At 45.2% G+C, this 27,583-nt stretch overlaps 1 protein-coding gene across 3 annotated transcripts; it reads left to right on the forward strand.

Moving 5' to 3' along the window:
• Positions 1-986: 986 nt before the first annotated feature.
• LOC120956574 (transmembrane channel-like protein 7) lies at positions 987-21,729 on the forward strand. 3 transcript variants are annotated; one of them, XM_040378171.2, is made up of 5 exons: positions 987-3,118; positions 14,959-15,209; positions 15,271-15,408; positions 17,021-17,121; positions 17,192-21,729. In XM_040378171.2, the coding sequence occupies exons 2-5, from the start codon at positions 15,047-15,049 to the stop codon at positions 20,000-20,002; spliced, it is 3,213 nt and encodes a 1,070-aa protein (XP_040234105.2). In that variant the 5' UTR covers positions 987-3,118; positions 14,959-15,046; the 3' UTR covers positions 20,003-21,729. The 3 variants fall into 3 exon arrangements, with proteins under 3 accessions (XP_040234105.2, XP_049465277.1, XP_049465278.1); XM_049609320.1 differs by lacking the exon at positions 987-3,118 and adding an exon at positions 14,489-14,865; XM_049609321.1 differs by lacking the exon at positions 987-3,118 and adding an exon at positions 14,489-14,794.
• Positions 21,730-27,583: the final 5,854 nt, after the last annotated feature.

Raw genomic sequence — 27,583 nt, forward strand, 5'->3', positions numbered from 1 at the left:
CTTTCGTCTATCTAGCTACGCTTTCCAGGCCCGTTGTGGGCCATTTAGTTTCCCTTTCCTTACCTTGTCGTTTTAGAAGTACACATTGAAACAGTTTTTATATGATTAAAAAAACTACTGAATTTCAAAAATTCAAAACATCTTCACACCATTCTATTATTGATAGTGAGTAAGAAATGTTCAATGTAGCAGTTGAGTTAGAAGGCGCCCCACATTTATTGGCAGTAATGTTAAGGAAGGTTTAATTTTATTTTTCAATTTTGGAACAAAATAATGTACCCCGTTTCGTTTCGATTACAATAAGAACTATAATGGAGAAAAAACAAAATAATCGTGTAAACATTTATACAGCATTTGATTTTTGGTTTTGGTAGATGGAATACCACGTTTTCTCCCCCTTATTCATGCCACCTTTATGTTTAATGGTTTTATACAGTCGAATAAAAATGGTATTTTTACATGCAAAAAAGCCTGCGTTGAGTTTTCTAAAGGTAGAAAATGTTTGTTTTAAGTTTATATTTAACAAAAATGCTAATACTGATTACAAATAAAACTTCTATTCTTATTGGAATGTCAACGGAAATTTCAAATGTTGCTTTTGCGGCTCACATTTCCCAAAGCGCAAAGTCCTACCCCTCAGACAAAGGTTTGCATGGGGAAATCATGTGAAACAAATGAGGTTGAAAATACTCCTCTCTTCCGGGGTAATAGGCTCAACAATATAAAAAAGGAATTTAACATTGATTTAAATTTGTACAAAAACGGAACAATCCTCAAGAAGGAAGTGATTCGCTAAAACTGTTCCAAAATATTCGATGTCAACAAGAAAGCCAAATAAACACAAGAAACAACACCCAAAAGTTTCTTTTCGACCAGCCCTCGCTTCATTCAAAAACTACTCCCGCAAACGAGCGTACGCGCGCTCTCTCTCTCTCGCTCGCTCGCTCTCTCCCGTTCGGCCATTCAAAGCGGCGCGGCTGTCCGCTCTTCATTATATTTCTCGCGCTCGAAGCAAGCGGATCTGCCGACGGCAATAGGGGGTTGTTTTGCGGTCCGCAGCTCTGTGTGTATCGGGTTTTGCTTTCTTCTTCAGCAGCAGCAGCAGCAGCAGCTTCCATTCGCAAGAGGATTTGCAAGCAGCAGCAGCATCAAACGAAGAAGAAGTTGTGCTGAATCGCAGCATATCCCCAGACCGTAGGCTGGCAGCAAAAGCAAAGCCACCCCCTGTGTACAACCCACCCCCCCCGCCACGGTGGTTAGAGAACGCATCTCTCCATCCATCCTCTTCGGGCCGAGAGCAAAATTTTCACCTGTGCCGTGTGTAGTGTGTGTGTCTGTGTATCCATCTCGCGGTGGGGAAGAGTTTTGTGTGTTTTGTGTTTGCGTGTGTGTGGTGGGCTCGATTGTGTCAACGACAACACAGGCCGCTGTTGGGCACCAGGCAACGCGCTGGCCGGGCAAGGGAAGAGCGCTGTGGGGGAAATGGAGGTGAGTGGCGCGCATGTGTATACGTGTATAGCGTGAGAAGAGAAAGGGCTTCATCGCCACCATTTCTACGCTCGTTCCTGTCCGCGTGTGTGTGTGTGTGTGTCTGTGTTGGATGCTGGCGGAAAAGCTCCCTTTGATGGTGTGTTTTTCTCCGAGGTGCGCCGAAAGAAGCGAAGCGAAAGAAGTTGTACAACGTTGTAGTAAATCAAAGTTCTCTGGCCGCTAAGACGGGCAGTGAAGGCAAAAGTCCAAACAAGAAGCAAAAGTTGTGCAAAGAAGTGTTGAATATCTCTTTCGACCGTCTCTGTGTGTGTGTGTGTGGATGCTGTGAAGTGGATGAGGAAAAGAGGGAGCGTCCGAAAGCCATTTCCGGCGTTGGAAGCAAACGTGAAAATCGGCTCTTGAAGCGAGCGAAAGGCGAGGGCTGGGGGCTCGCTCACCGTCAACAGGAGGCTGTCCGTGCTCAAGTGCCGAGTGTGAAAAAAGCCATCATGATGGCAGCAGAGTGATTCAGAGAATGCCGTGAAAAGTCTGCAAATCATAAAAAAGGGCGAAGCTAAATGTGTGTGAAATAGCTCCCTCCTCCTCCACAAGCAAATGTAAATGAAATTTCCTTAAGGCCTAATCCCTAATCCCGTCCGTGTATGTGTGTTGTGTTACAGTGCAATACAGCGAAAGGATTTGCTTTGCCCCCAACTCCCCCAAAAGTGCTGAAAAAGAGCTCCTCTTTACCCCAACAACAACAACAACAACAACAACAAAAGTGCTGCATCGCTTCCATGCGTGTGTTTGTGTGTGTGAGAGAGAGAAAGAGATAGCGAAAACCGAGTTGGGGGAGTTCTGCACCCTTTCCTGCCGCGGTTTACCACACCTTGCTGCAGATTGCGCTGGTCCGACGATGCAAGAGTTCGTCGCTTGCAGCAGCAGCTCCTTTCCTTAGGGCTCACTGTGCAATGTGTGCGCGTGCGGGGCAAAAAAGTAGAACAAAAACCGGAAAATAAAGTGCAAGCTGCTCCCACCATGATGCCGTCGTCGTTGTCGTCGTCCGCTGGCCCGTCAGCGGTGTGCCGGGACGCGTTTCTAATGCACAGTAGGCGGCGAGCTGCGGTTTCCACCGGTGCGGGGAAGGGGCATCAGTAGAAAGGTCCCAGTTTGTGTGTCTGTGTGATGAAATGTATGTGAGCGCGTATCCGTTGTGACCGGTTTAGTGAGTTAATTTAAGCTGAAAAGTAAATCCACTTGAAGTGTGGTGAGTGCGAGGAGAAAGAAAGGTAAAGCTGGCGTTTGAAAAATGCAAGTTTAGTGAAATCCAGTGCCCAGAGTCCGTTCAAGCGAAACACCCAAGCAAGGAAGCAAACGGCTGGACCACATTCCCAAGGTGCCACAGCCAAGGTGGTGTGGTGGTGGTGCACGTTCTGCAGGTTCTGTGCAACTGCAAGCCAATGCCACACGCCGGTTCGTGTCCGTGTGGGCCCCACTAGGGGTAGCCTTGGGCATCTAGAAGCAATCTAGCGCCGATCTAGTGATCGACGGGAGGGGGTAACGAGAACAAAGCATATAGAGTTAAACCATTTGCCAACACACCGCGGTACGGCACACCTTTGTGTGCGGGAGGCCAGTGAGATACGTGGTAAGTTGAATATGTTTTGCTTCCTTGCAGCAGCATTTAACATAGTATAGGCGACATTTCTTGCAAGGTTTGGTGGAACGAATGCAGTTCTAGTTCCAGATTCTAATTGGAACAAGTTTTTCCTGGCCCAACTGGGAACATTGTAGCAAGATCTCGCCCATAGAAAGCACATCTTGTAGCCACGACCCAATTAAATGCTAATGGTGGGTAGACAAGGGCGTTCAAATAAATCTATCAAACGTTCAAACACCAACTATTTACATGTTTACATGCTTGTTGGGCCCGATGTAGAAACCAGTTCTAGAGCAACTAGAACCAGAGATGCACGAAACAATTACGATCCGCTCGTTTGTGGCGGAAGCACCAGGTCGGTTTGTAATTACATGCCTTCGGTGCGAAGCGTGCCACCACGTGGAGAAGATATGTGTCGCGGTCCATTAAATCTACTCTCAGGCGTACTATATTCATAGCTCGTTGGATTGGATCGTTTGCACATGACGATGACCTCAAAAAGAGCGGGATCATTGGGCGATGCTGGGAAAAAGAGTTGTGATAAGCTCGTGGCGATTAGCTGGTGGAAGGCAACAACCTCCTTTCGTGCAGAAGGCTTGTCAGTCTTCTTTTTAAGTCGCCGAGATTCAGTATTCCAGAGAGTTCTCCAGTGTCGGCAACGGAGGTAATCTCTTATCTCTTGCTTTAGAAACTTCTTTTCGAATAATTATTTTTGACTTTGGAGCGTGAAATTGACATCGAGGGATTGATGTAACAAAAACTCGAAATGAATTCTATTAACATTCTAGAATTCGAGGTATTATTAACTGATCTGTGTGATTAGTAATCACAGTAGGAATTCCTCCTTTGGACTGCAATTTCTGAATATTTGCTTTAGGACGGATTATATTCCTCAAGTCCTTGTCTTGTCTGTTTATTGGATTAAGGAATTTCACAATTTTTCAATTTGTTGAGATGATGAGATTGATGGCTGTGGTTAGAAGTTTTCCAAAACCTTTTTTATGTTGGTGCAATTTCAAAGTGCACCATATCTTGGACTAACATCGACAATGGAAGAAGATTCTTCACGGAATATACCGAAGATATATCCTCTCAGGTATCCTGAATCCTGAGTCTACTGCTGGAATACACCAAATTGGTTCATGATAGAGACATGTTATACTATAAGAACAACTAGGTCGTATTACAGAGTAAATCTTTGGAAATACGTTTGGCAGCATATGATATGGAAGAATTTGAAGAGCTTTTAGTTCAAGATCATCCACTCCAGAATGTTTTGACATTAAATTAAGACAAATATTATTATCTAGATCATCCCTGATTGGCAAATGCTTACGCTCTAGTTTCCTAGGGCCTACCCTTCCCAGCAAAACTTGAGACACGCAAACTTCACACAATCCCTTTAAAAACCGCTGACACTTTCCGTTGCCGCAACGCGGAAATGAACCGTCAGCGAATGAAATGCGACCTCATTCACTCTTCAATCAAATGCTTCGTCCACTCTCTTTGTATGCTCCGTTTGCACAAATCGGACTGCAATCATCCCCTTGCACTTACACCCACACGCGCCGCGTATGTTGCGCATCGAAAACGAGAGCAAACGGAAGCGAAAACAAAAAACAAGACGACGGCAAAAGTGAAGCTCGTGGACGCAGTTCTTGCTTGTGGCTCTTGCTTCGAACAAGCATAGAAATATAAATGCCCTGTTTGTTGGCTTGTGTGTGTGTGCTCCGTTATCAACCGTTTGGACCTTGGCGCAGCAAGCAAAACGTGCCCCGGCGCGGCTGATCAGCTGCGCCAAGCACAGTGGTTGAATTGTCTCAGGTCTTTCGGCTGGTGGGTTTGAACCCGACTCCGAACTAGCCGCTATACTACGCCACAACATTCGCCCAAAGTGGGTTCGTTTGTGGTAAACGAGATAAAGCTACACTTATCGCGCGGTATTATCCAACGCCGGGTGAAATGTAAATCCTCCTGCTCGTCGTTCCTTGTCATAGCACGATTCGCTGTTATTATTAGTTGCTGGTAGAGAGCATCAGCAGCGACCTCCGCGATACATCCGTGCACCATCCAGCAGCCGTGGTGTACATGGTAATCTCGCGAATTACAGTAATGATGATGATACTACTCTCCCTACCCTCGCAGTTGTACCGAGTGATTGTTGGTAGTACCAAGTGATGCGATCGCGGGTTTGAGCTGATCTACATAGACGGTAAAGGGAATAACGAGTGAAAAGGGCATCTAAAGCCACAACGATCGTCATTATAAAGGTTTTCCTCTGAACGGTTTGTTGAGAGTTTGGTTCAATTATAATTATTTGTTCTTGGTTGGTAAACATATCAATTAAACAGAAACAAAACAAGATCACTGGTAAGTGTTTCGTACAGCGCCATCTATCGGTTCAATCCAAACCAATTTCGTTGGTTTGATTGGTTGTGATCATTATTGCAAACCAACTTTACGTAATGTAAATACTTTTGCGGCATGCATAAAATTACAACATCACACAAAAATCTCAAAGATTCCTCCCTTTGGAACTCTATTCCATCCATTCTGCCTGCTTGTAGACACATGCTTCCCTCAATGTCTCCATTCCTGTCCCTAACTTACAGCGCGTTTAATTTATCATCCCATGTTGCCTTCTTCGTGACACAAGCCGCGTTAGTCGCAGGGTCTTTTCACACACGATGATCTAATGTGCGAATGATCCGCTGCAGCATGTGTGAGATTAAACTCGCAAAACAGTCCGCTGGCTGTCCCTCCCGTGAGTGCGGTGGCAGTTCCGCTGCATCTTTAGCTGGGTCGGTGCTGCATCGCCGGCGGGGAGAAAGGAATAAAAATATAAAATGCTAAAACCAGCGACGGCTTTATGTGCACCTCGCCGTCGTTGGTTTGGTTGTTCCCTTCCACATCCGCGTATGGTCCGGTATGACCTTCCGGGCTGTGAACCTTGCCTCTGTGCGTCGGCCGTCTTCCCGCAGCGAGGGGATGATTGGCAATGAGTTGCGCTTAAAATAGGACCAAGTCTTTTGGGCCGTCTGCGTGGATGCGTCTGTGCGACGAGTTTAAAATGAATGTTTCCTGCTTTCCTTGCGGCAAATCGCTAAATTACTCGCACCGCAAGCGCATTGGGAAGTAGCCGTTTGACCTTATCAATTATGTTGGACTGTTCTTACAATTTAAAGTGTGATAAATTAAGGTAATCTTTAGCTTTACTACGAAGAATGTCCAGAACATTTGAGATTCTGTAACGTCTCTAGCAACACCTTTTTTCTGCTCTCTTTTACCGCTTTAACCGCCAAGAAACTAAAGAAAAACCTCCACCCACTCAGGGATTACCGAGGCCTCCCCCTCACTGTATGCTTGATTAATAGCACTAATTATGCTGTTTCACTTTTTTCGGTTGTCTGTTGTTTCTGTTTCTTCGTTGGAGTCATCGCTTCGCTTTCTACCTTCACTACCGTCCACTTTTGCTATCAAAGTTGCGCTTGTGAAGCACTTTTTTGTCGATGCTTTGCACAAACAATTCACACGACCAAACACGCGTGCTGTTGTCTTTATCGGGTTCGTGGCTTGGTAAAATTTGCAGTCGGTTTTTTTTTGTGGTGTAAATATGATCCCGTTTCCGGTACAAACAGCTAGCGATGCGGAAAGCTAAAAAAGCAAATTCTTTAAAGAAAAAAACTGCATCATACAACAAAAATTACCGAAAGAAAGATAAAAACACACTATGTATTTGGTAGAGCATGACACTTTTTCTCACGAAACTGTTTTTTTTTGCCAACAGAAGCTTTTGTTTGTCGCTGTGACACAGTATCGGATGACACTTGAGCCAGGTGTTGGCTGAAACAATTAGCGACAAAGTGTTTGTTTATTTATTTATTTAAGTTTACTTTACAAGGGGGGGGGGGGGGTTTGTTCGTATTTCTGCACTCGAAAAAATATATTTGTTTGTGAAAATAATTCGCGTAGTACTAGTTCATGAAATAATTGTAATATTAGTTCATCGTCAAGCGACGTGTTTCGGTTTTAAGATGCTCAATTCATATATATTGTTTTACAGTTTTATTTTTAGGCTTACGAACCTATGATTTTTGTCGCTTATTCCGTTTCTTTAAGCAAAATATTACCTTAGGAAAAAAGAACAACTGTCGGATAACAAACTATCTACAAGCTTGTTTTGTGTATTATCTCCTTCACATGGTGGATTTAGATAAGAACTCTATTTGCTGTTCTAAACCATCGCTTCCGTAAGCAAATAAACTTCCTAAAGTGCTCGTCTCTCCAAGTCGTAATTACACTCTGTCACATGTCAATCAGCACGCATGTCACGATTTGCACATTCCCCCGCATCGTACAGTCCAATAATGTTCCTCTCTGCCCTGCACTGCCCCGCCGAAGCGAAGCGTTATGGCGACCACGCAAGCCCAGACGATCGCGTAGTGACGAATGATTTGCCATATCAAACATCGCACCCCGTTGCCATACACCGCTCGACGCGTTTTGTATTTTCGCGGTCACTCTTTTTTTTCTTTCTTCCACTCGATACCCTGCCAACGAGCACGATAAACATTTCGTACAACCGGCACAACCGGCGGGTGACAAATATTGAGCCACGGATTCACCGTGAGTCGTTACTATTTGGTTCGCAATTTTTTTTTTTTGGGACAGCCCATCTATGAGGTGGACGGATGGAGGCAAAAACCATTTAAAGAGCATCTCTCGCCGTCAGCACACACATCAGCTGTGGTGCTGGGTGAAATATGTATAATTCAATTAGAATGCTTCTAATTGGGACGATCATCCGGGGGACGTGTGCCCCGATGGGATGATATTTTCGAGCATTTGCCCTTAAGAAAAAGTGCTCGACGCAAGATCACGCTCGTCCGAGCGATCGGCTTGGACGCTACTTCCTTCGTAATGTTGGGTAATAATAAAATTCACAATTATATTTTTAACCTACCCAGTACAAATAGACTGTACAACAAGAGGAGGGGACCTTTTAAGCATAGAGCGAAAATAACAGTAGGAAAACAACGAACATTGTTTCCCAATTTCCCTGAGTGTGGCAAAATTTATGGCGCAAGTGAGACTGACTCAACCAGCAATAGAGAGGAAGCGTAAAGATCGCTTCGTTGATCGTTTGTTTCTTTCTGGGTGGTGCGGATGAAAAGATTTCAAGAGCAACAGCTGAAAATCTGCTGTGGTTGGTAATTGTGCGCGTAAAATGTAAAACAATGCGAAAATACTGCTCGTCCCCAAGAAGGAGGCGCCTCGACCGTTGCGAGTGCGATTTATTTTTGGCTTTTTACTATCATTTTTAAGCATGTCTTCATGCCACATTTGAAGCTGTGAAGAGTTTAGTTTATAGTGTTCAGTGTATGTTGTCGAGTTTGTCATTCTTTTTCACCCTAAAGGGTACATTGCCCTTTTCCCTGTGGTCACAAATACCATTGGAATAACGTTTAATTTTCTCTCAATCAATCCAGTGCGACTCACAAGCCGAATGATAGAGATCGCAGCCAATTCGCAACCTCACCTCACAAATGAACTGCAATTAGACGTTTGATTGCCAATCGTATGATCCATGTCGGCAGCGAAGGCAAAAAAAACCTAGCTGTAAACAAGCAATCGTTCCGGCACGGTTGTGTGTTGAATCAGCTGCATCGAACCGGCGGGTTGTGTTGTTGGTATCGTTTAGTTTTTCCCCAGACCAACAATCATGCAGTGTGGTACTAAGAGGTTGTTGGTTTTTTGTTGCTTTTCTTCTTCAAAACCACTGCAACGTCACGGCGGAAAAATTGGAGGTGAAAGTTTGGCATCACACAAGTTCACAAAAGTGTGGATTTGGGATCCGATGACACATGGCTTTCGGTCGTCCCACATTTGGGGGCCGACTGTGACTAACTCACCTTTCGAAAATGGTGAAAAAGAGCGCCACGGAAGCTCAATTGTATTTTTCTATTCATTTCCTGCGTTTGCACGTGCGCGTGTGTGTGTGTGTGACAAGCATTGTTCGAGGTGTGGCAAATTTTGAGTCCGCGAAACAGTTCGGTTCCGGCACCTGCGTGGTTTTTTTTGTCCGTGTTCGTGTTAATTTAATGAAAATTGTTTGTGCCAAAAAGAAAGTAGAAACCGGTGGAGGTTTTTGTCGTGTGCAGAGGGCACAATGGAAATAGTGTCGGCCGTTTGGGGATTTTGTGCCTCAAAATGATATAATTTGATAAGGTTTCGGGTGGAACTACGCGCCAGCAGCTCTTGCAACTTGGTTGTGTAGACTTCCTTTTGTGTCAGATGAAGATGAACAGAATTGTTGCAAGTTCCTATCCTCCTTTTCCAATGTAGATCTGAGAGAGCATCTGTGATTTGAATCTGAAGATCCCAATATTGGAGTATCCCAACAATATGTGTCTTAACTTAAGATCTTGATATAGATGACATAGACATTAAGCTACTAAGGCTCTGCTATTCAATGGAAGCTCATTTAATACTTTGTCAACTTCAGAATGCAGAATATTGAACTTCAGGTGATATCTTTCTCTCCTGCCCTACCCAGAACCAGTTGGCTACTGCATTATGACGTCATAATCATCGAGATCTTCTCATATTTTGTGTCTTATATTTGTATTTCGTTTGAGTACATGATATTGACTCTATTCCATATGGTGGCATATCGCGGGAGCTGGTTCTAATGCCCTTTTCATGTAGACATCTAACGATCCAATATTGAGATTTGGACTTAAATCATTGCTATGGATCATAATCTTAATTATATTTTAAGGTAAAGCTAAAGATCTCTCGTGACGTATCATCGGTATGTTTTAGAAAACTTTTGAAAGCTATTCCCACCATGAAATAATGGTAGATCCTGCTAAACAGGCATGAACATAAGACCCTTTGCTAACAGGAGTTCCGCTTTGGATCCAACATCTGGCAGGAAAGCAAGTTTCAAGCGAATCATTCTCTCCATCTGTGTCGTCACTGGCAGTAAAGTCAACGACATACTACAAATACTTCACTTTCGCTTTAGTTATGCCATGCCGGCAATACAGTTTTGCTGCCATCGACTCCAACTCGCCCAACGGTCTCTGTTTCACCCCTTGCGGACAGATTTGCGATGAGTTTTGCCTGCAATATTGGTCAACCGGCGCGCTTCGAGCGAACGAACGGTTTGCGCCACCAACGGTTTCAACGCTTCATCGCGTACCTCTTTAACAGCGTTTGAGTCATCGGCGTGTGTGTGCAAAACTCGCCACGCCACGCAATTGCACAATATGCAACCGATCAGACGAGCGACCACCGTTTCGCAGGTTTCTTTCTCCCTGGTCTGAAGAATGGGGCGGGCTAATGCCCCACGCTGCTTACTTCCCGACGCGACGAGACGCTATCTTTTTGCTTTGCCGACACGCCGCGTTGAGCCGAAATTAAAACAGAGAACCAAGACAAAACAGCAAAAAAACGGAACACAAACTAACGCTGAACAGTGGTGGGTTTTTTTCTACTACCCTCACACGCAATATATAATTTTACCCATCGTTTCCGCTCGACGCTCGTTGCTCGGTTGCTGTTTGGGTGATAACTTCTGCTTTACAACCGTGCTACTGCTTCCGCTCAGTTCCTCACATCCAATCGAGTTTAAATCGGACCATATTTAAAGAAAAATGGGTCTGAGAAAGCTTTTAATTTGCCCATTCAATTACTAACTACCTCACGTAAGAAAGGTTTTGCTTTTCGGGGTGTTAGAAACCTCCCGAAATCGAGAATCAATGTATTTTCTTCCCATTTCAAGTGCTTGCAAACTGTCAACACCTTCTTTACTGTCGCTATTTTTCAAAACAGGGAACTGCTGAAAAGGGGGCCCCCGGGGGGGCCATAAATAGACGCTAGACAAATGTCAAATGCTTGGGTGCCCTCGGCTGAAAATAGCAGCACCCCCTACTTGATTCTTGTGCAGCTCGGTCGCGGGGGCCTCCTGTGGGTATCGCGTATTCTAAACCGCTTTGCGGCGGTGGCAATGGTCACATATTTGCCCAAACGGAAACGTACAGCGCAATGTTTTTGATTGGTAATAAATAGATTAGAATCTCGGCGGGAGTACGTTCGATCGACGAGAAGGCAAGCAATTTAATAACACTTGCTTACTCGTGGCGATTGTGTGTGTGTTGTGCGCTTTGATTGAACCGATATGTTGAGGGTTACAACAATAATTGAGAAACATTAGTTTGAAGCACGCCTAACACAGAAACTGTTACAGTTGTTTTGATATTTCCCAATCGCTTGAGTAGTCGCGTGCACAAGTGTGCATCAATTATTCCGATCAAGTTGGGCAGTGCTATATAATTTAATCCCCAACGCAAATGGGTTAATTATTGGACTCTCTTCCTGGCTGCTGCTTCCCTTATTTATGGACGATTTTTATGCCTTGAACACAAGGGGCTGAAGTGACTGGATTGTATGTAAAATAAACGTGCCCGATCGGTATCGACTATTTTGGCGTCGTGCGTTAGCACGGAGCACTTGCAACGAGTTGCACTCGGGCGAGGGGGCTTGTTTATTATCGCTCTGCCCGTTGCTACCAATAAACAAACGCCATCAACCCGGATGGTGGGTGAAGATGGTAAATAACGAAACATCCCATCAACCCAAAAGTTACTGCTAATAGTCTGCACTAATCGTCGCTATCGCTGCACGTCAGTAGATAGTAGTGGTAGCAGTGTTGTCGTGTGACGTTGGAAATTAGGCAGGGTGAGGAGAGTGTGTGCGTTTACACGGTACCAAACAAAATGTTGCTGTCCATGTGCTGCGGCGTTTCCATGCTGGTTTGGCTAAACGATTGCCCTTCCGTGCACGTGTTTCGTTTTGCTATACCAAAAACACCAGCACCAAAACACAACTGCTTACCACTGTACTTGGTTGTGTTTATCTGGGAGGTGTTTCAGTTTCGTGTCTGCGCGATGTCTCGGCGGTGACGCTGTGAAAATGAATTAATGCGCAAACATGACCACAAAAAAAGAAGAAAAACTAAACAAACGAAATCATAAAGATGTTTCGCAAAAGAAATGTCCCAACTCTGTGCTGCTGCCTTTGGCGCGTGGAGCCTTGTTAAGCTAATGATGGGGGTCGTCCATGCATTACTGCTCCTCTTGTTTCTTCGCTTAATTATGATCGCGTTGAAACGTGTAAACAAATAGCTTAAATCGGAGCAGCGATTAAATTGAAGAAGCTGCAAAGTCTCGTGGAAAATGCTTCTCGTGGAAAGGGCAAACCGTGTGCGTGTGTGTATTTATCTAACCAATAAAAAAATAACCTGCTTTAGCTTCCGTTTGGTTCTGCAAAAGGAAAACACATCGTAAACGCCCCCGTCCCCCTACACAAACATCCCTTTTCCGTATCTCGCAACAGGATTTGCGATCGTGATTGAGGGGCAGAAGGAACAGACAGAAAAAACGACCATTTTCCGGGACGATTTCCAGACCATGCCGTTTGCAATTCTGTATTTTTAAAAACGTGCCTGACTTTACTCACCGATCGTGCCCGCGATCATGCCGGGGCGATGATGTCTGACGTATTTTGGAATATCTTTTTTTTTTTGTTTTCATATTTGCATTTGCAGTAAGATAATAACATTGCCAGTTCCGATGAATGAGGCAAGTAGGCAAGCAACAGTTAAACGAGGTTTGCGATTTTCTCGAATTCCTGCACACGTCTGGAAGGGGGATGTTTATGCAACACGATACATTGCCCGGTATCTGACGCCATAAACAACAGCTTTGGGGAGGAAATAAAAATCGTTCAGATTTTTCCAAGTCTAATCGACTCAGCGTCACTTGAAGACGTTGAACCGGCTGACGGTACAGTGGATTACAGTGCTGATCGTGAGAGGTGAATGTTTGTGGTATTTGAGCGATTACTGTAAAGTCTGTTCCTCGCACACGATGCCCCTAACGCCACTCAATGCCTCAATCGACAGTTTAAGTGTGCGTACGTGTACCCTCTTGTGTGCAATTCATCAATCGCGATTGATCGATCGATCGTTTCTGCTCGAACGACCTTCATCGGTTCACTCGAAATGAACCACCCAACTTCATCCCTCTCTCTCTCTCTCTCTCTCTCTCTCTCTCTCTCTCTCTCTCTCTCTCTTTCGCAACCACGATCGACGCTTATTCGGGGGGGTTATTTTTAATTTTACTACGCTCTACTACAAGTAGCATTTCGCCGGTGTTTTCGGCATTTTGACGTCTGGCAATGCAAGGTTGGCGACAGATGGCCGGTCTGGGGAGGGACTTGTTTGATCTGCTGCTGCTGCTGCTGTTAGTGAGATTACTTGCTCGCCGGCCAAGGTTCGATGCCACATTTTGACGTGTGAGCGACGTACCTAGGACAAAGTGCAGAAATGTTCGGTACAAACCTCCTCAAATGGTTTTTGTAGCGTGTTAGTTCTGTGTGGTTGGCAAGCGAGAAGCGAAAAAGAGAGTTCATTTCGTGGTAGGTGGTGACTCAAGGTAGTGTGAAATGCGGCAAGATGTTGGAAGACTTACCGTTCCGGCTAGTGAAAGTTGGTGGTTTGAGGTTAAGGTCAGCACAGCGCATTCGGGGACGTTTGACATTTCACAGAACTGCGTGAACTGGTGTGGAATTAGTCATTCGCGTTTTATGTGAGAAATTTCTTCAGTACAATTCAGATGACTTAATACAAACACACCTTAATAGTCATTACTTTGATACAAGTCACGCTACTGTAGGATATCAAAACATGTGACACACTCGTGTAAGTCCCAATTTACGATAATAAACCCAGTGGAAATTTGCACTCTAGAGCCCACTTCAAAGATGGGATGACTCAAGTACACAGTTTGCACATACAACGAGGAAATGGAGAAGCACCTAACAATCTTTAAACCAAGATAGCGGTGATGCACTTGAAATGCGGCTGAAGTGTGCAAGATCCTTCGGCATGTATTCGAACATGTAAGCGCTACCATATAGTATGACACCCTCGCACTCATCAATATCCACAATAGACTCGTCCACTCCCAAAGTGTCAAGCAGTGGGTCAAACCCAAGTACCGATCAATGCCGGTAGATAAGATAGAACGCCCATAATGACTCCTCCACATGTTAGCACGAGTGAAAGTTTGATGTGGAAGTATCATTGGGCACTAAACACACTTACCGAAAGGGTTGTTGGCTGTCTGTTTTTTCCCCTTTCATCTTCCACACTGTCGCGAAAATCCTTCAATCAGGGCATTCGCTTATCTTATCGCAGCCGCGCGCACAACATGTCGAGCACCGGGACACAGTCAATTGGTAATTGAGACTCATTAACACCTCATCAATGCGCTCGCTACGATGGTTGTGTCGCCTGGCCACTGCCTTGTTGGTTTGAAAGAAGGTGAAGGGGGAATAGGTCGGAATAGCGTCGCAACGGTGTTTGATGTGCGTGTTGCATGCAGCTGTGCTGTGTGCGGGAAAAACGCTCTGAACAAACTCTCGAGTGTCTGTTAGAAGTTCGATGTGATGATAGGCAATTAACGAGACATTACGGGCGTGTAGGAGTGGGCGCTCTTGCCAATGCAGACCACGTCCATGTGAGTGACGGGTGTGATGGGGCTTGGAGATTCGAACTTCCGGACGTCCGGACAGGTGTGATGCGGGTGCGATACGGTACACGCTCTTCCAGGCCACGTCAATCGCTTATTCATTCTGCTCTGGCGACGTTCCAGAATTGTATCAAAGTAGCAAAGACATCTCCACAGACGCCATCAATTGCCATCAAGTGCTGCTCTCGCTAACATGTCGTATCTACTGGTTCCTATTCCCCATTGCAGAAAGTTAAACGCGTAGTGTGTACGTTGAAGCAGCGCGCATTCCAGGTGTTTGGAGTTCCACCGTGTGGAGGAACAGATCCGGGAAATCATGTCCGGCGGTAAGGATCGTCGATCAAGGGCGAGCAAAACGCAAGGATGGGAAGAGGCTGGCGGCGAGTTTTACCAGGAGAGCTATCCGGCCGACCTGGAGGGTATGCAGCGAGATCCGTCGAAGATCGCAACCCTGCTACCGTCGAAGCAAACGCGAAATGGTAAGTACTTGCCTGGTGGGAATGATCAGAAACAAGATCCTAACTTGTGTTTGTGTTTTAGCTACGACAAGGCGCGTCCGACCTGCCCAGGGACAGGACACAAAAGGTGGTACGAGGCGGCGGGCCAGCTTCTCGACCGTTGCCCGCCGAGGCTCACAGTACCACGAGATGCAGGTGGCCACCCTGCCCGATCTATCAGGTGAGTTTAAACGCTCGTGGATGAGAAGATACTGTGGGGTTTCTGATAGAACTTGAATTACTGTAATGTCCTTCAAACGACTTTCACACAAAGATAGGTCGTAATTATTCCATTATCACAAATAATGTTTGTTGATTTGGGTGGCATTGTTGCGAGTGATGGTTCCATCGGTGTAAAAATCGCCCCAAAAATACAACTCATGCAAATGAGCAAGAAAAAAAAAACAGAAATAAAAAACTAATAACCATTGCATTCAATGCTAATGAGCTTGGTCCATAGCTATCACCAAAGAGAGGGAAGAGAAAAAGAAAATAAATTAGCTACCCCACATCAAACCCCCACACATCTGTGGGGAAGGGAGTGTAACAGCAGCGTGAAATTGTCCCACGATGATATTCCGTATCCGGTCACTTTATAGCTGGAGCTAGTTCTTTTTTACTCTTGCCACTCATGATCGGTGTAGTTCAACGAACGACTGGCAGATTGATCGACCAGCAGACTGCGTGCGTGTCTCGCGCTCTCTTCCGCTCTCTTCTATCGACTACTAACTTCGCGAGCGTATTGCGGGGAGAGGATCGTAAATTATCTCAAGAGCATCGCTAGCGGCCTGCTTCCCGATGATAGAAGTGGGGTCGTCGTGTGTCATGCGAGCCCTTACGAGATACCGTTACATGTGGGTGGCGTGAGGATGATGAGAATCCTATATTTTTTATTGAGCCGACTACGGCTTTGGCTTTGGACTACTGCTGTGGAATCTTGAATTATTTGTTTTGTTGGGAAACTGATTTCAGTAAGAACTTCAACTACAGAGAAATCTTCAAAGAACGTGTATTTAAACGACTGAATAGTCACAGCTCTTTATCGCTTTTAAGTTAAGTTCTTTGTCTTGTTCCGTTGGAAGATCAGCTTGCTTGATTCTGTTCAGCACCGAACGAAGCAAAAAGCAATGAACGAAACAAAGATTTAGCAAGATCATCAGCTCTTGGGTGGAGAATGAGTCATCGCCGCTTTAATCATACGTGGAGCAAAAAACCTGAAGTTCCAGTCTGTTGTTAGAATTGCTCTCATATGTAATGATCCTGACTATAGGTTGTATATTTTGTACGATTCGGCGTCACTTAATTCTTAATCAATGTCTGTGAAGATGGTTCATTTATCGTTTAGTTTAAAGAATCAACTGATCTTGCCCTCGCGACCTAACACTGCAGCATGATTACAGCCCTCCACACCAGACCCAGTTGATTGATCTCCATTAGATCGTCACCGAGTGGCAGCTAACGAATGTGCAACGTGCGACGCATGTGACGGACGTTGCCGTTAAATTGCGACACTGACATTAACCTAGCGGTGTGGAGCGAAACCATTGTCTGTGCTGCAATTGTTACCCGGAAGTGTGTCTGTGTGTATGTGTTTGTGTTCCAAGCACAGCACACAGCGCAATGAAACAATGGACCTTTGAGACTGTTGACTTGCAACGAACGATCAGGGATGATCAGGGCCGGTGTTGGACAGCATTGTAAAAAGGGCAAAGGGTTCTTTGCCTCTGTCAGATAGTGTCTAGGGGTTACATTGCAATCATATTGAAATGCCTTTTCTTTACTTGTCCTCCCAGAGAACCTGATTAACGAGGAGCGAACATGGGAGGAGATTCGGGAGATCAAATCGATGCCGGTTCCGATGGCACAGAAGCGAGAAATGAAGGCACAGCTACAGGTAATGCTTACTTCCCTTTCAAAGCATACTAAACGCACCATTAATCGATGACTACTTTTCCCTCCTACAGAATGCTACCAAACTCCGACTGCAAGGCTTCGAGCAGATCAAATGGCGCCGGCGGAAAGCGTGGCAAAGTTTTCGCTCCAAGTGGGGCGAATACCAGACCAAGCTCGAGCTGTGGCGCATGTCGCTGAAGACGATCGAGGGCAACTTCGGGACGGGCGTAGTCGCGTACTTCCTCTTTCTGCGCTGGCTAGTCTTCTTGAACCTGCTGCTGTTTCTGTTGATCTTTGCGTTCGTCGTACTGCCCCATCTAGTGCTGCGCGAACCGACCGACCTGCCGTGCGATCTGGTGACGGATCCAACGTCTGTCCAGTGTTGCTCGGAAAGCTACGAGAATGTGACCCGTACGGCTCAGTTCTCGGTGCTGGATCTGATACAGGGCACGGGGTTCGTCGAGGGTACGCTGCTGTTCTACGGCATGTACACGAACCAGATCTACGGCTACAGCCCAATGGAGGATCGAGCATACCATACGGCGCGTCAGTTGCGCATGTCTGCGGCAGCAGCAGCAGCGATTAATGGATCGACCGTAGAAACCAGTAGGCTGCTGGAGAGCGACCTGCCCGACCCGGAGCGGCAAACGATCCTGTACTACGATCTGCCCCTCGTGTACGTGATCATCATCGCGATCTACTACATCATCACGCTCGTCGCCATCATGCGGGCGGTCGTGCGCCAGTTTAAGGATAGGATCGCCGAGGGCGAAGGCCTGTTCTACCAGTACTGCAACCTGGTGTTTGGCGGGTGGGACTTTTGCATCCACAACCAGAAGTCGGCCGACATCAAGCACCGGGCGCTACACAACGAGATCAAATCGCTGCTCTACCAGAAGCGGTTCGAGCACGAGCGCAACAATCGGTCGCGCGAGTTTATGCTCAAGCTGATCGCGATCCGGATGCTGGTCAATCTGGTCGTGTTTGTGATACTGCTGCTCGCTGCCATTACGATCTACGTGCTGTTTAACGTGTCGCTGGCCGAGCTGGAGCCGAACTTTACGCCCTCGCATCCGGTCAGCTTCAGCGAGGGCATTGGCAACCGAACGCTGTACATGAGCTGGCCGTCGTCCTGGTCGGTGTTTTCGTCCGCGTCCCAGCGCGGTGCTATATCGTTCGCCAGCACCATCACGCCACTGCTCTCGTCGATCAGCGATGAGGTGGGAGCAGGAGGTGGTGGTAGTGGAGGGTTCAATGCGACCGACCCGACGATGGAGCGGCTGTCGCTGGAGGAGAAGCTGCGCGTGCTGTTCTACGAGTTCCTGCCGTACCTGGCGATCGTGTGCATGAATCTGGTCGTGCCGCAGCTGTTCAACTATCTGGTGCAGTACGAGAAGTATTCGCCGCTGTTCGTGATCAAGATCAGCCTGTTTCGGACCGTGTTTCTGCGGCTGTCGTCGCTGGCGGTTCTGCTCAGCCGGTTCTACTTTCTCATCACGCCCATGAACGTGACGCAGAAGCTGCTGCTGAATGCGTCGTCCGAGCAGGGCGTGGAGCAAATCCTCACGACCACGTTGGCTCCTTCGACGACCACTGCCATGCCCGTTACTACTACCACCACCATCAGCAGTACCAGCACCACACAAGCCGCAGCCAGTCTCGTGACCACCGTCGCATATCAGCTGCCCGAAGCAAATGCCTCACTCGTAGCGAATCTAACCGCATCGACGATCTCAGTACTGGGCACACTCCTTCTCGACCGCCAATCGCCCGTGTCCGAGGCACAGACGCAGCAACAGCAGCTCCAGTTGCCCACCCAATGCTACGACGAGCAGAACGGTGCGCCACAATGCTGGGAAACGTTCGTCGGTCAGCAGTTCTACAAGCTGTTCATCGTCGACTTTGCGACGCACTTTCTCGTGACGTTCTTCGTGAACTTTCCGCGGGCACTGTTTGCGCGCCACTCGAGCTCCCGGCTGGCCAAGTTCATCGGCGAGCAGGAGTTCGAGCTGTCCAAGCACGTGCTGGACGTGATCTACTCGCAGACGCTCTGCTGGCTCGGCACGTTCTACGCGCCCTTCCTGCCGGCGATCGCCGCGCTGCTGACGTTTCTGATGTTTTACATCAAGAAGTTCGCCTGCCTGGTGAACTCGAACCCCTCCGCCATCCTGTACCGGGCGTCCCGGTCCAAGTCGCTGTTCATGTCGACGCTGCTGATCTCGTTCACGCTCGCGCTCGTGCCGGTGGTGTACGCGCTGGCCGAGATCGTACCGTCCCGGTCGTGCGGTCCGTTCCGCGGGCTGCCGTCGGTGTGGGATCGGGCCATTGCGGCGTTCATGAAGATGCCGCAGTTCTTCCAGAACGTTATCTTCTACTTCGGCACGGCCAGCTTCGCCATACCGTGCTTTGTGGTGCTGACGTTCTTCATCTACTACTACTACGCCGTGTCGACGGCCAACCGGCACATGGTGCAGGTGCTGAAGCAGCAGCTGGTGCTCGAGGGCCACGACAAGCAGTTCCTGCTCAGCCGGCTCAGCCTGTTCATCAAGCAGCAGCAGGAGTACCAGAAGCGCATGATGCGCCAAGCGGCCGAACAACAGCAGCAGCAGCAGCAGCAATATCAGCAGCAACACTCCGTTTCGAGCAACACGGCCAACATTGTGATACCGCCGCCGTCGGCATACCAGCAGCAGCAGCCACCGGTTGTGCCACCGCCCCGGACCAATAGTCAGTCGCAAGCGTCGGAACCGACGCCGGCCCTACCTCCCCGGGCTGATCGCGACTCCAAGCCGAGCAGTCGCGATCGGCCGAAGGATCTGCCGCCGCCGCCAATCCCGGCTAGTGGTTCCAGTTCCACCGGCAATACGACGGGTGCGAACTGAGGCGACCCAGCAAATACCATGAGATTAGCCCACAGACTAACCAACGTTTGTTCCTTTCCTCTTCTCTCGTCCCCGAGGTGGACCGAGAGCGGACGTGCGCGACACACGCCTGCCGATCGTGATATTATATTCCAACTGTTAGGTTCTCTTATGGTTTTATGAAATCAGGCGAAATTAATATTATTTATTTGTTAAGCTACTCGAGCAATTTAGGTTATTAGATTTGAGTTTAGATAAAACGCGGTGCTTCGGTACTGTCCGGCGAAGGGAAGCGAACTTTATCAGTGGCCATCAGAGCAAAACGCCGACTCCTCCTTCACAAGATATTATCGGTCAGGATCAAGACTCCAAACTCCTCAAACTGAGACGCAGTTTTTTGAGGGCGGGTTTATCTCACTTTTGAAGTGTATTGTAAAAAAAAGGTTTGCTAATAATCGGAGCGTCTCCTTTTCCTCTTTTATCGCTCGCTTTGTACATATATGACTCTACGTTAGTGTAATCTTCTTTGCGTGTTTGTGAATATTTTTAAGTGCAGCGTTATAGTGAGCAACTGATCACTAGCTTAGGTATCTGTGTTTGTGTGTTTGTATATCATTGTGATAGTATAATATATGCAGCGTATCGTGACATGCTCTCGAGCCGAACGAGAAGAAGAAAAAGTGGAAATACGATCGATCGAAGAGCAAGAATGTCGTCAAGCAAATAGTGCAAATGATACCAATTGGAATGATTTGAGCAAAAGTAGTCATATTGAACAAAATTAAGTTTGGATTGGATTCAGAGGACCAACACTAAAACCACTCCCGGTCCCGGGCGATTGAAGCATCAATAGGAGTGAAATATGGAATAGAGCGAGCAGAGGTAGCATGTATTAGCACAATCTAGAACAGAAAAAAGACTTTTTCGCAGCAAACCAAAAATAGGCAAATTGTTTAGATGAAATCATTGAAAGCGAAGGCTCTAATCCCTCTGATCGATCAGGAGATCCTTTCGCACGAGTGAACACAAAATACCGACATTGAGACTGCCTACTTTTAAACTTTAGTTAGTGAACGAACGCCACCGTGCTGAACGATCGCCCCAACATTGGTATCATCCATCAGCCCAAATTCCCGAAATAGCCACAAACACAAACATGTATGCTCAATGTACCATAGGTCAGCTTTTGGAATGATTTACTACAATCGTAAACAATATGCCGCGAACAGCATACAGGATCCACGTTTTTATACTTTCAACGTACAGGTGCTTCGGATAAACAAGAAGCTACATAAATGCATCGAAATAATTACTGGCTTGAACGTGTTCAAAGCCAAGCAGCTACAATGCAGCTCCTATACATAGATTTCCGCGGTATTCCGTACTCTTGAGCGCACAATAAAGCGTGTGTGCGCGCGAAGTTCGTCTTTTACGTAAATCCTCATCTCAAACATCTTATTCAAGACTACCGACGCACGGTGTAATATTCAACACTCAGCATATGAGTTGGCATGATTTCTGGTAGCATGCAGTTAGTACGATAATATTATACGTAAAACATAATTTTATGTCGAAGGATTTAAACTAAGATCTCATTAAAAACCACACTATAGTAGCTACAACGCGACGTGCGGTTGGTTTTGCAGAGACATTGTCAGCTGGAAGCGAGAGTGGCGAGAGTGTGAAGAAAAGCTACCATCAGATCGGAGCTTCAGGTAAAACCAATAAATTATTCGTCAAAATACAAACGCGTGAGCGAATTAGCTGTTGATCGTCTATTGTTTTCAGTATGCCGATTGTGGTGTTGCCGAGAAAGAAATGTGTTATTCAATTCATACAGTCGGGGAAATACATGTAGCTACAGCCATTGCTTTGGGCAAATTTGTAATGTATCGTCTTCTTTTTCTTCTTGGCCTGCTCATGTACGAGCACGTCTAGTAGACATGGCCAGGTCGCCAATTCGTTTCCAGGAATCTCGATCCTGGGCTGCAGTCATCCAACCACGGCTGCATCCGATCTCCGACAGGTTGGACTCCACCTGATCCTCCAGTCATGATCTTCACTCCCTGATTTATCCGTTTTTTATTGTATTTGTTTTTTTTTATTACCTGTTTGTAATTTATGAAAATTACAAAAAAAAAAGAAAATTAAAAGAAATTTTTGTTCTATTTATGTCTTTATGTTTAGTTATGATTCGTCTTGGTTTGATGATCAGCCACAGTGATCACGAGGGGGGGGGGGGGAGGGGTGATCCGGTGGAGCAGGCTACTAACATTTTTTTCTGGTAGAGGGAGCGAAAGGTTATGGTTCATGATTCCTAGGTTATGGGACCCCATCGTTATTAGCCCAATTCGGGTTCCTATTCGAGTGTTTCGTGTTTCGAGATGTTTTCAATGGATATTTATCCATACTTGGTTTTATTTACTGCCGGACTGGTATTATTATAGAAGGAAATGAGAGAAAATCATGCATTACTTAAATAAACATTGCACAAATATTGTCAAAACGGTCCTAAATCGACATTTTTTACCAGTACCACAATCTCACCGGACATTAGGTGTTATAAACATAAGGGCAGCATTTATTTGACTCCTAAACCTTTACTACAAAGCTTTTCATTGACGTATGCGACATAGCTGACATCTGCCACCTTTCTTAAATTTGTTGGGTTAATTGTGTCACTTTATCATTAGATACTGATTTTGTTCGATTCAAGAACCGACACAATCCAATCTTTTTCCGACGTTACACGCTGTGTTGTTGAGATTTCAATTTCAATTGATGTACCCCATTTTTTATGCAAATCATATTCCAAATTGCTCATCAGGTATTCAATCGTTTTACCGGTTTTGTCCAACTGATGCGATATAATTGGTGCTTGCAATTTATATTTAATTTCGTAAATTTCGTCCAGCAATGCATCTTTGTAATGAAATACACATTTCGGCGATGCCTCTTTAAGTATTGGGTTGTAATAAGAAGCACAAGTCCACTCTTTACGAAACATGCAGGCCTCCGAATCTGCCATCGAACGCTTCAGGTATGTTTCACAGTCGCTCTGGTACATCTGGTAAATGTCATAGAATCGTTTGTTACCTATATGAGAAAAACATATTTTTGATCCTTATAAATGTGTCTTGCTTTGGTTGAGTTTTGGGGATACATACGCTCGACCCACACTTTTTGTTCCGTAGAGAAGTGCGTTTCGTTCAACCAGATGCATCCAGGGAAGATGCTCCAGTTCGGCTCATATGCCGACACCAACATCACAATGGCAAAGTTGTGCTCTTTTGTAGTTTTATTGTACATTGGATGATACTCTATCTTGCCAACGGGAATGAATGTTGGTTCTGTACCATTTCTAGGCCATATACCACCGAAACGTACCACGTTAGGTCCTGAATCTCTCCGTCGGAGGCAATACATTCAATATATTGATACGGTGGATACGCCCATCCTATTTCAACCTTTGAAAATAGTAACGTTTATTTAAATTTCAAGAAAAGTACTATAATGGGATTTACGTTAGCATACGAACCAGATGAGGAGATTGTTTATTCAACGAACTGTCCTCCATCGACTTGGCGAGTCGTTCTTGTCGTAAATGGCTATAATACTGCGGACATTCATGGAAATATTTTTCTGTCGAGCTTATCTATTGCTGTGGACAACAAATTACCGTTCTGTTCGTACAAAAAGTGATAAACTTGCTCGCATCCAACCGTTGTTTGATAGAGGGACAGTTTGTAATGTCCACACATGTTCCTTTGACTCCATCGGAGTATCCACATTTATCGGAATAGTGAAGATCAGAATCAACGTATGTTACTCCATCAAAGGGCATGTTTGTGTTCTGTTTATTCTTTGCAGGCAGTAATACTGACTCGAACCATGCTTTGTGAGTGCTAAACCGTATTCCAATCATCGGAGTGTCTACGTCGGTGTCATACCCAACAAGATTCAGTCCTACTACATAGTTATGAACACGGGGGATTGAATGTATTGGAGCGCCCAATTGTATCTGGTAGGAGCTTAGTGCCGAGGATGGTTCGTAGTGCAAACACAAATACTTATCCAGCGTGTCTTGTAGCAGTTGGTATCGATGGCGCAGTGTTGCAAGACATTGTTGATTTTTTCCTAGGGTTGTTACTAATGTTGTTGATGACTTTTTATAGTCTGGGAAAACATTAAAATAGTAGCCAAATGGCATTCTGCATGCATTATTGATATTGAACACAAAATCGTTGTCGTTTTGCTCACCAGTTTGAAATTTCTCAGTTACTACCGCTTTTACTCCAAGTTCGATAGATGGATTAATTTCGTCATACCAGCCACAGATAGTTGGAATGAATTTGACTGGAGATTCTAGTTTCACAACAGCAACATCGTTATAATTGGGCTCGGCAGTGCGGGTGTAGTTGGGATGCACGATGATTTCGCGAATAGTTCTCTCCGACAAATCATAAAACAAGACCTTCGAAGGACGAGTCCTAAAACATGGATGAAGTATAGCTTTTGCTTGTATGGTTTTGCCATTTGTTGCTAATTCTTCTTCTTCTTTTGGCTCAACAACCGTTGTCGGTCAAGGTCTGACCTGTACTACTTGTGAGCTTCGCATTCAGTGATTTATGGGTTATCCCCCCCCCCCCCCCCCCCCCCCATAATCCATTGAACCCATAACGGGCATGTTGTTAAGTCGTAAAGTCGGCTGTTTGTTGCTCATACTTACCCAAAATATGAAGTACATTGCGCCAATGTAACGATTGCGTCAGGTTCGACATGTGCACCGTAGCAAGAGGTCGCCAAATCGTCCGCCCAAATCAACTTTACGGTATGAGAGTTGAAAGGCATTTTATTTTTATTAGGATCAAAATCATCTTCGAGAAGAACATCATCATCAAAGATGTAATTGTTCGTATGCTCTCGCAAATGTTTGTGACGTTCTACGCAAACGCTTGGTTCGAAAACGTACTCCGCTGCATGTGATTGCCGAAAGCTTTCGAGGGTTGTAGTGATCCAGTCACGAAATTTGAATATTGGAATGTATGCATACACATTCTTTATGGTGCATTGTATTCCTACTAAAAATGGAACGGTTTTACCATCATGGGACAGTCTTATTTCTACCGGTCCGCTGGTCCATTTCTAGAAAAAGATAAACATAAGTATGTGTTAAAAAAAGAAACATATATTCCGCCGGACACTTACCGAACATTGGTTGATGCTTTCGTACTCGTCACATTTTTTTTCTAGTCTAGATTCACCAGTTCGCGTTGCAAATAACAAGTTTGTAACACATTTCGAAGTGTTAATCGGGAACAGGGGCTCTTTTATAATTTTTTTGGCTGCCAAAAATAAATGGAAACATAACACTCTGAAGCTTGTTTAGTGCAGTACCAATACTTACAATCGTAATCATACAATGGATAGTATAGCTTATTGGCAGCTTCTTTGGGCCATAAACAGGCTGGAATAACATGCTCATTAATGCTGCACAGGTCACAAAAATAAAACACCCAATAAACAATGTAAAACATTACCAACAATTCCCTCGGTTCAATGGTAGATACATACTCAACAGTTTTCTCCAGCTTCATAAGGGCAATGTTGTCGATGCTTGACCCGTTTTTGTAATCCGGATGAACTGAGAAGTCAACGATCTTGTGCTTTTGCTGAACATGATCGTTATTATACCAAGGATCTTCCGTGAACAAAGCTAGGTATGACGCACTAAACATATAGATTTGATTGATGAAAGATTGATCATCGTTCGAATGTAGAATGCTGGAAGGTTTTCGAATATAATGGCGCTATAAACCACGTGACCGTGTAAACAGACACATAAAGACAATCTCAAGCCGTGAAGCGAGCCAAAATCAACATGACTGAAACATTTCGGCCTTAAATGTATGTTCCCAGCTGTCTTTCCGTATGGTGCGATGATATTCGATGAAATTCCAAAATTACAACAGCTACTAAAACACATGCTACAGGCCATCTTGGCGAATACCTTCCCAAACAAACTAATATGTGTAACTTACTTTATACTTCGTTAATCGAACTATGGAGACTGAATTTTGAAACCTTTTGTTATGAACTGCACTATTTGCTCTTTATTTATACACTTAGAACTTTACATTTATAAATAATATACACGAAATACAAACACGTTAAAACGTACAACACTTTACAACGTAGGCCGCGCGCCAGCCGCACCGAGCGCCCCTTCCGAGAGCTCCTGCTCGATCGGCCTTCGTGCACACTCTGCCTAGGCGCTCGGCACACACTAAGCCTTGCACGCTTAGTGTGTGCGACAGTGTGCGTGTACACACTGTTGTCCCCCTGGACGTTGACCGGTGGCAGCGCAACTGCCACGGCAAGTCCAGGGGTCGGCACGCACGGCTGCCCACAACACCTTTTTCATCGCTGGATAAACATTTGTACATCCGTTTTTTTATTATAATCTACAATCTATTTTTTCTCCTATAAAAAAAACTGTTAAGTTCTTCACGGGCTGGATTGAAAGCCTTCGCGGACCGTATGTTTGACATGTCTTCTATAGACTAACGATAAACGGGGCCCTAAATCGGCGGGGCGATAGGCAAGAGGGGTGTGGAAGGCTCAAGTCGAGGTAAGATAAATTCATCCGTATTATTTAACACGCACGAGGAAAGCAACTTTTAGTCATGTAGTAACACTTGTTTTTTTTTCTCACTCGTTTCTCTTGGTGGCAAAATCGGCAGTCCGCGTGCTCTTAGCATTGTGTAGGGGAAGGTAGGTAAAAACGGACACTACGGGTAAGATGGACACTTCCCATAAATGCATAAAAAAGGTAATTTTCGAAAAAATCAACAATGCAAATGTTGAATTATGACGTGGTGGAAAATGGTTGCACAACCTGATAATCTTGAAAACTTAAGCGCAATCTTGGTGGAATCTGAAATTGTATGGAAATGACGTTTATAGCTCACCGCGAGGCCACATGTGGTGAAATATACAGCGAAATGAACTATTTGACAGGCGAAATATCTTAGGGAGATTTCACTGTATACGAAACATACGCTGTTGCATTTGTATATTATGGTATGTGATGAGACTGTTTAATGGATTTATATAATACCTTTTGTACGGGACGCAGTAACTAGCACCTAGAATTACGTTTTCCGTTATCAATGATCCCAGGCATTGGATGATATACGATTTCTCCTCAACAATCAAAGCTGCATGTGGCGATTCAAAGGGTAACGCTAACAGAAATTGAGACTTGGATTGATATGTTGTTGTGAATCGTTTCCTGCAATATCATACAAATGTAAATTAGCATAAAATTTTACTTTTATTTTGTATGATGCTTACCATGAAGTGATGTTCTCTGGTTTGGTAAAAGCAGATCGCTAGCAAAAGCTGAAATAGATTTTTAAAATGATTTTAAAGAAAATATATAACAAAATATGTAAACAAAAGTGGTTCGTCTATGTTAGAAAAACTATTTATTGCAGACATCATCAAAACCGTAGAAACCCTCGAAATAATTCTTCGTTAATATTCCATTTAGCTGCCCGACTTGGCTTACACTTGCTTCTTATTGCAGAGGTAACACTG

Source organism: Anopheles coluzzii, chromosome 3, assembly GCF_943734685.1.
Source record: "Anopheles coluzzii chromosome 3, AcolN3, whole genome shotgun sequence".
Taxonomy (NCBI): domain Eukaryota; kingdom Metazoa; phylum Arthropoda; class Insecta; order Diptera; family Culicidae; genus Anopheles; species Anopheles coluzzii.

What these genes read in the sequence shown, in the direction of transcription:
- LOC120956574 (XM_040378171.2), top strand. Translation starts at nt 15,047, where the DNA reads ATGTCCGGCGGTAAGGATCGTCGATCAAGGGCGAGCAAAACGCAAGGA. An exon ending in CACCCTGCCCGATCTATCAG is followed by an intron (nt 15,409 to 17,020) that starts GTGAGTTTAAAC and finishes TTGTCCTCCCAG; the next exon opens with AGAACCTGATTAACGAGGAG. An exon ending in AAATGAAGGCACAGCTACAG is followed by an intron (nt 17,122 to 17,191) that starts GTAATGCTTACT and finishes TCCCTCCTACAG; the next exon opens with AATGCTACCAAACTCCGACT.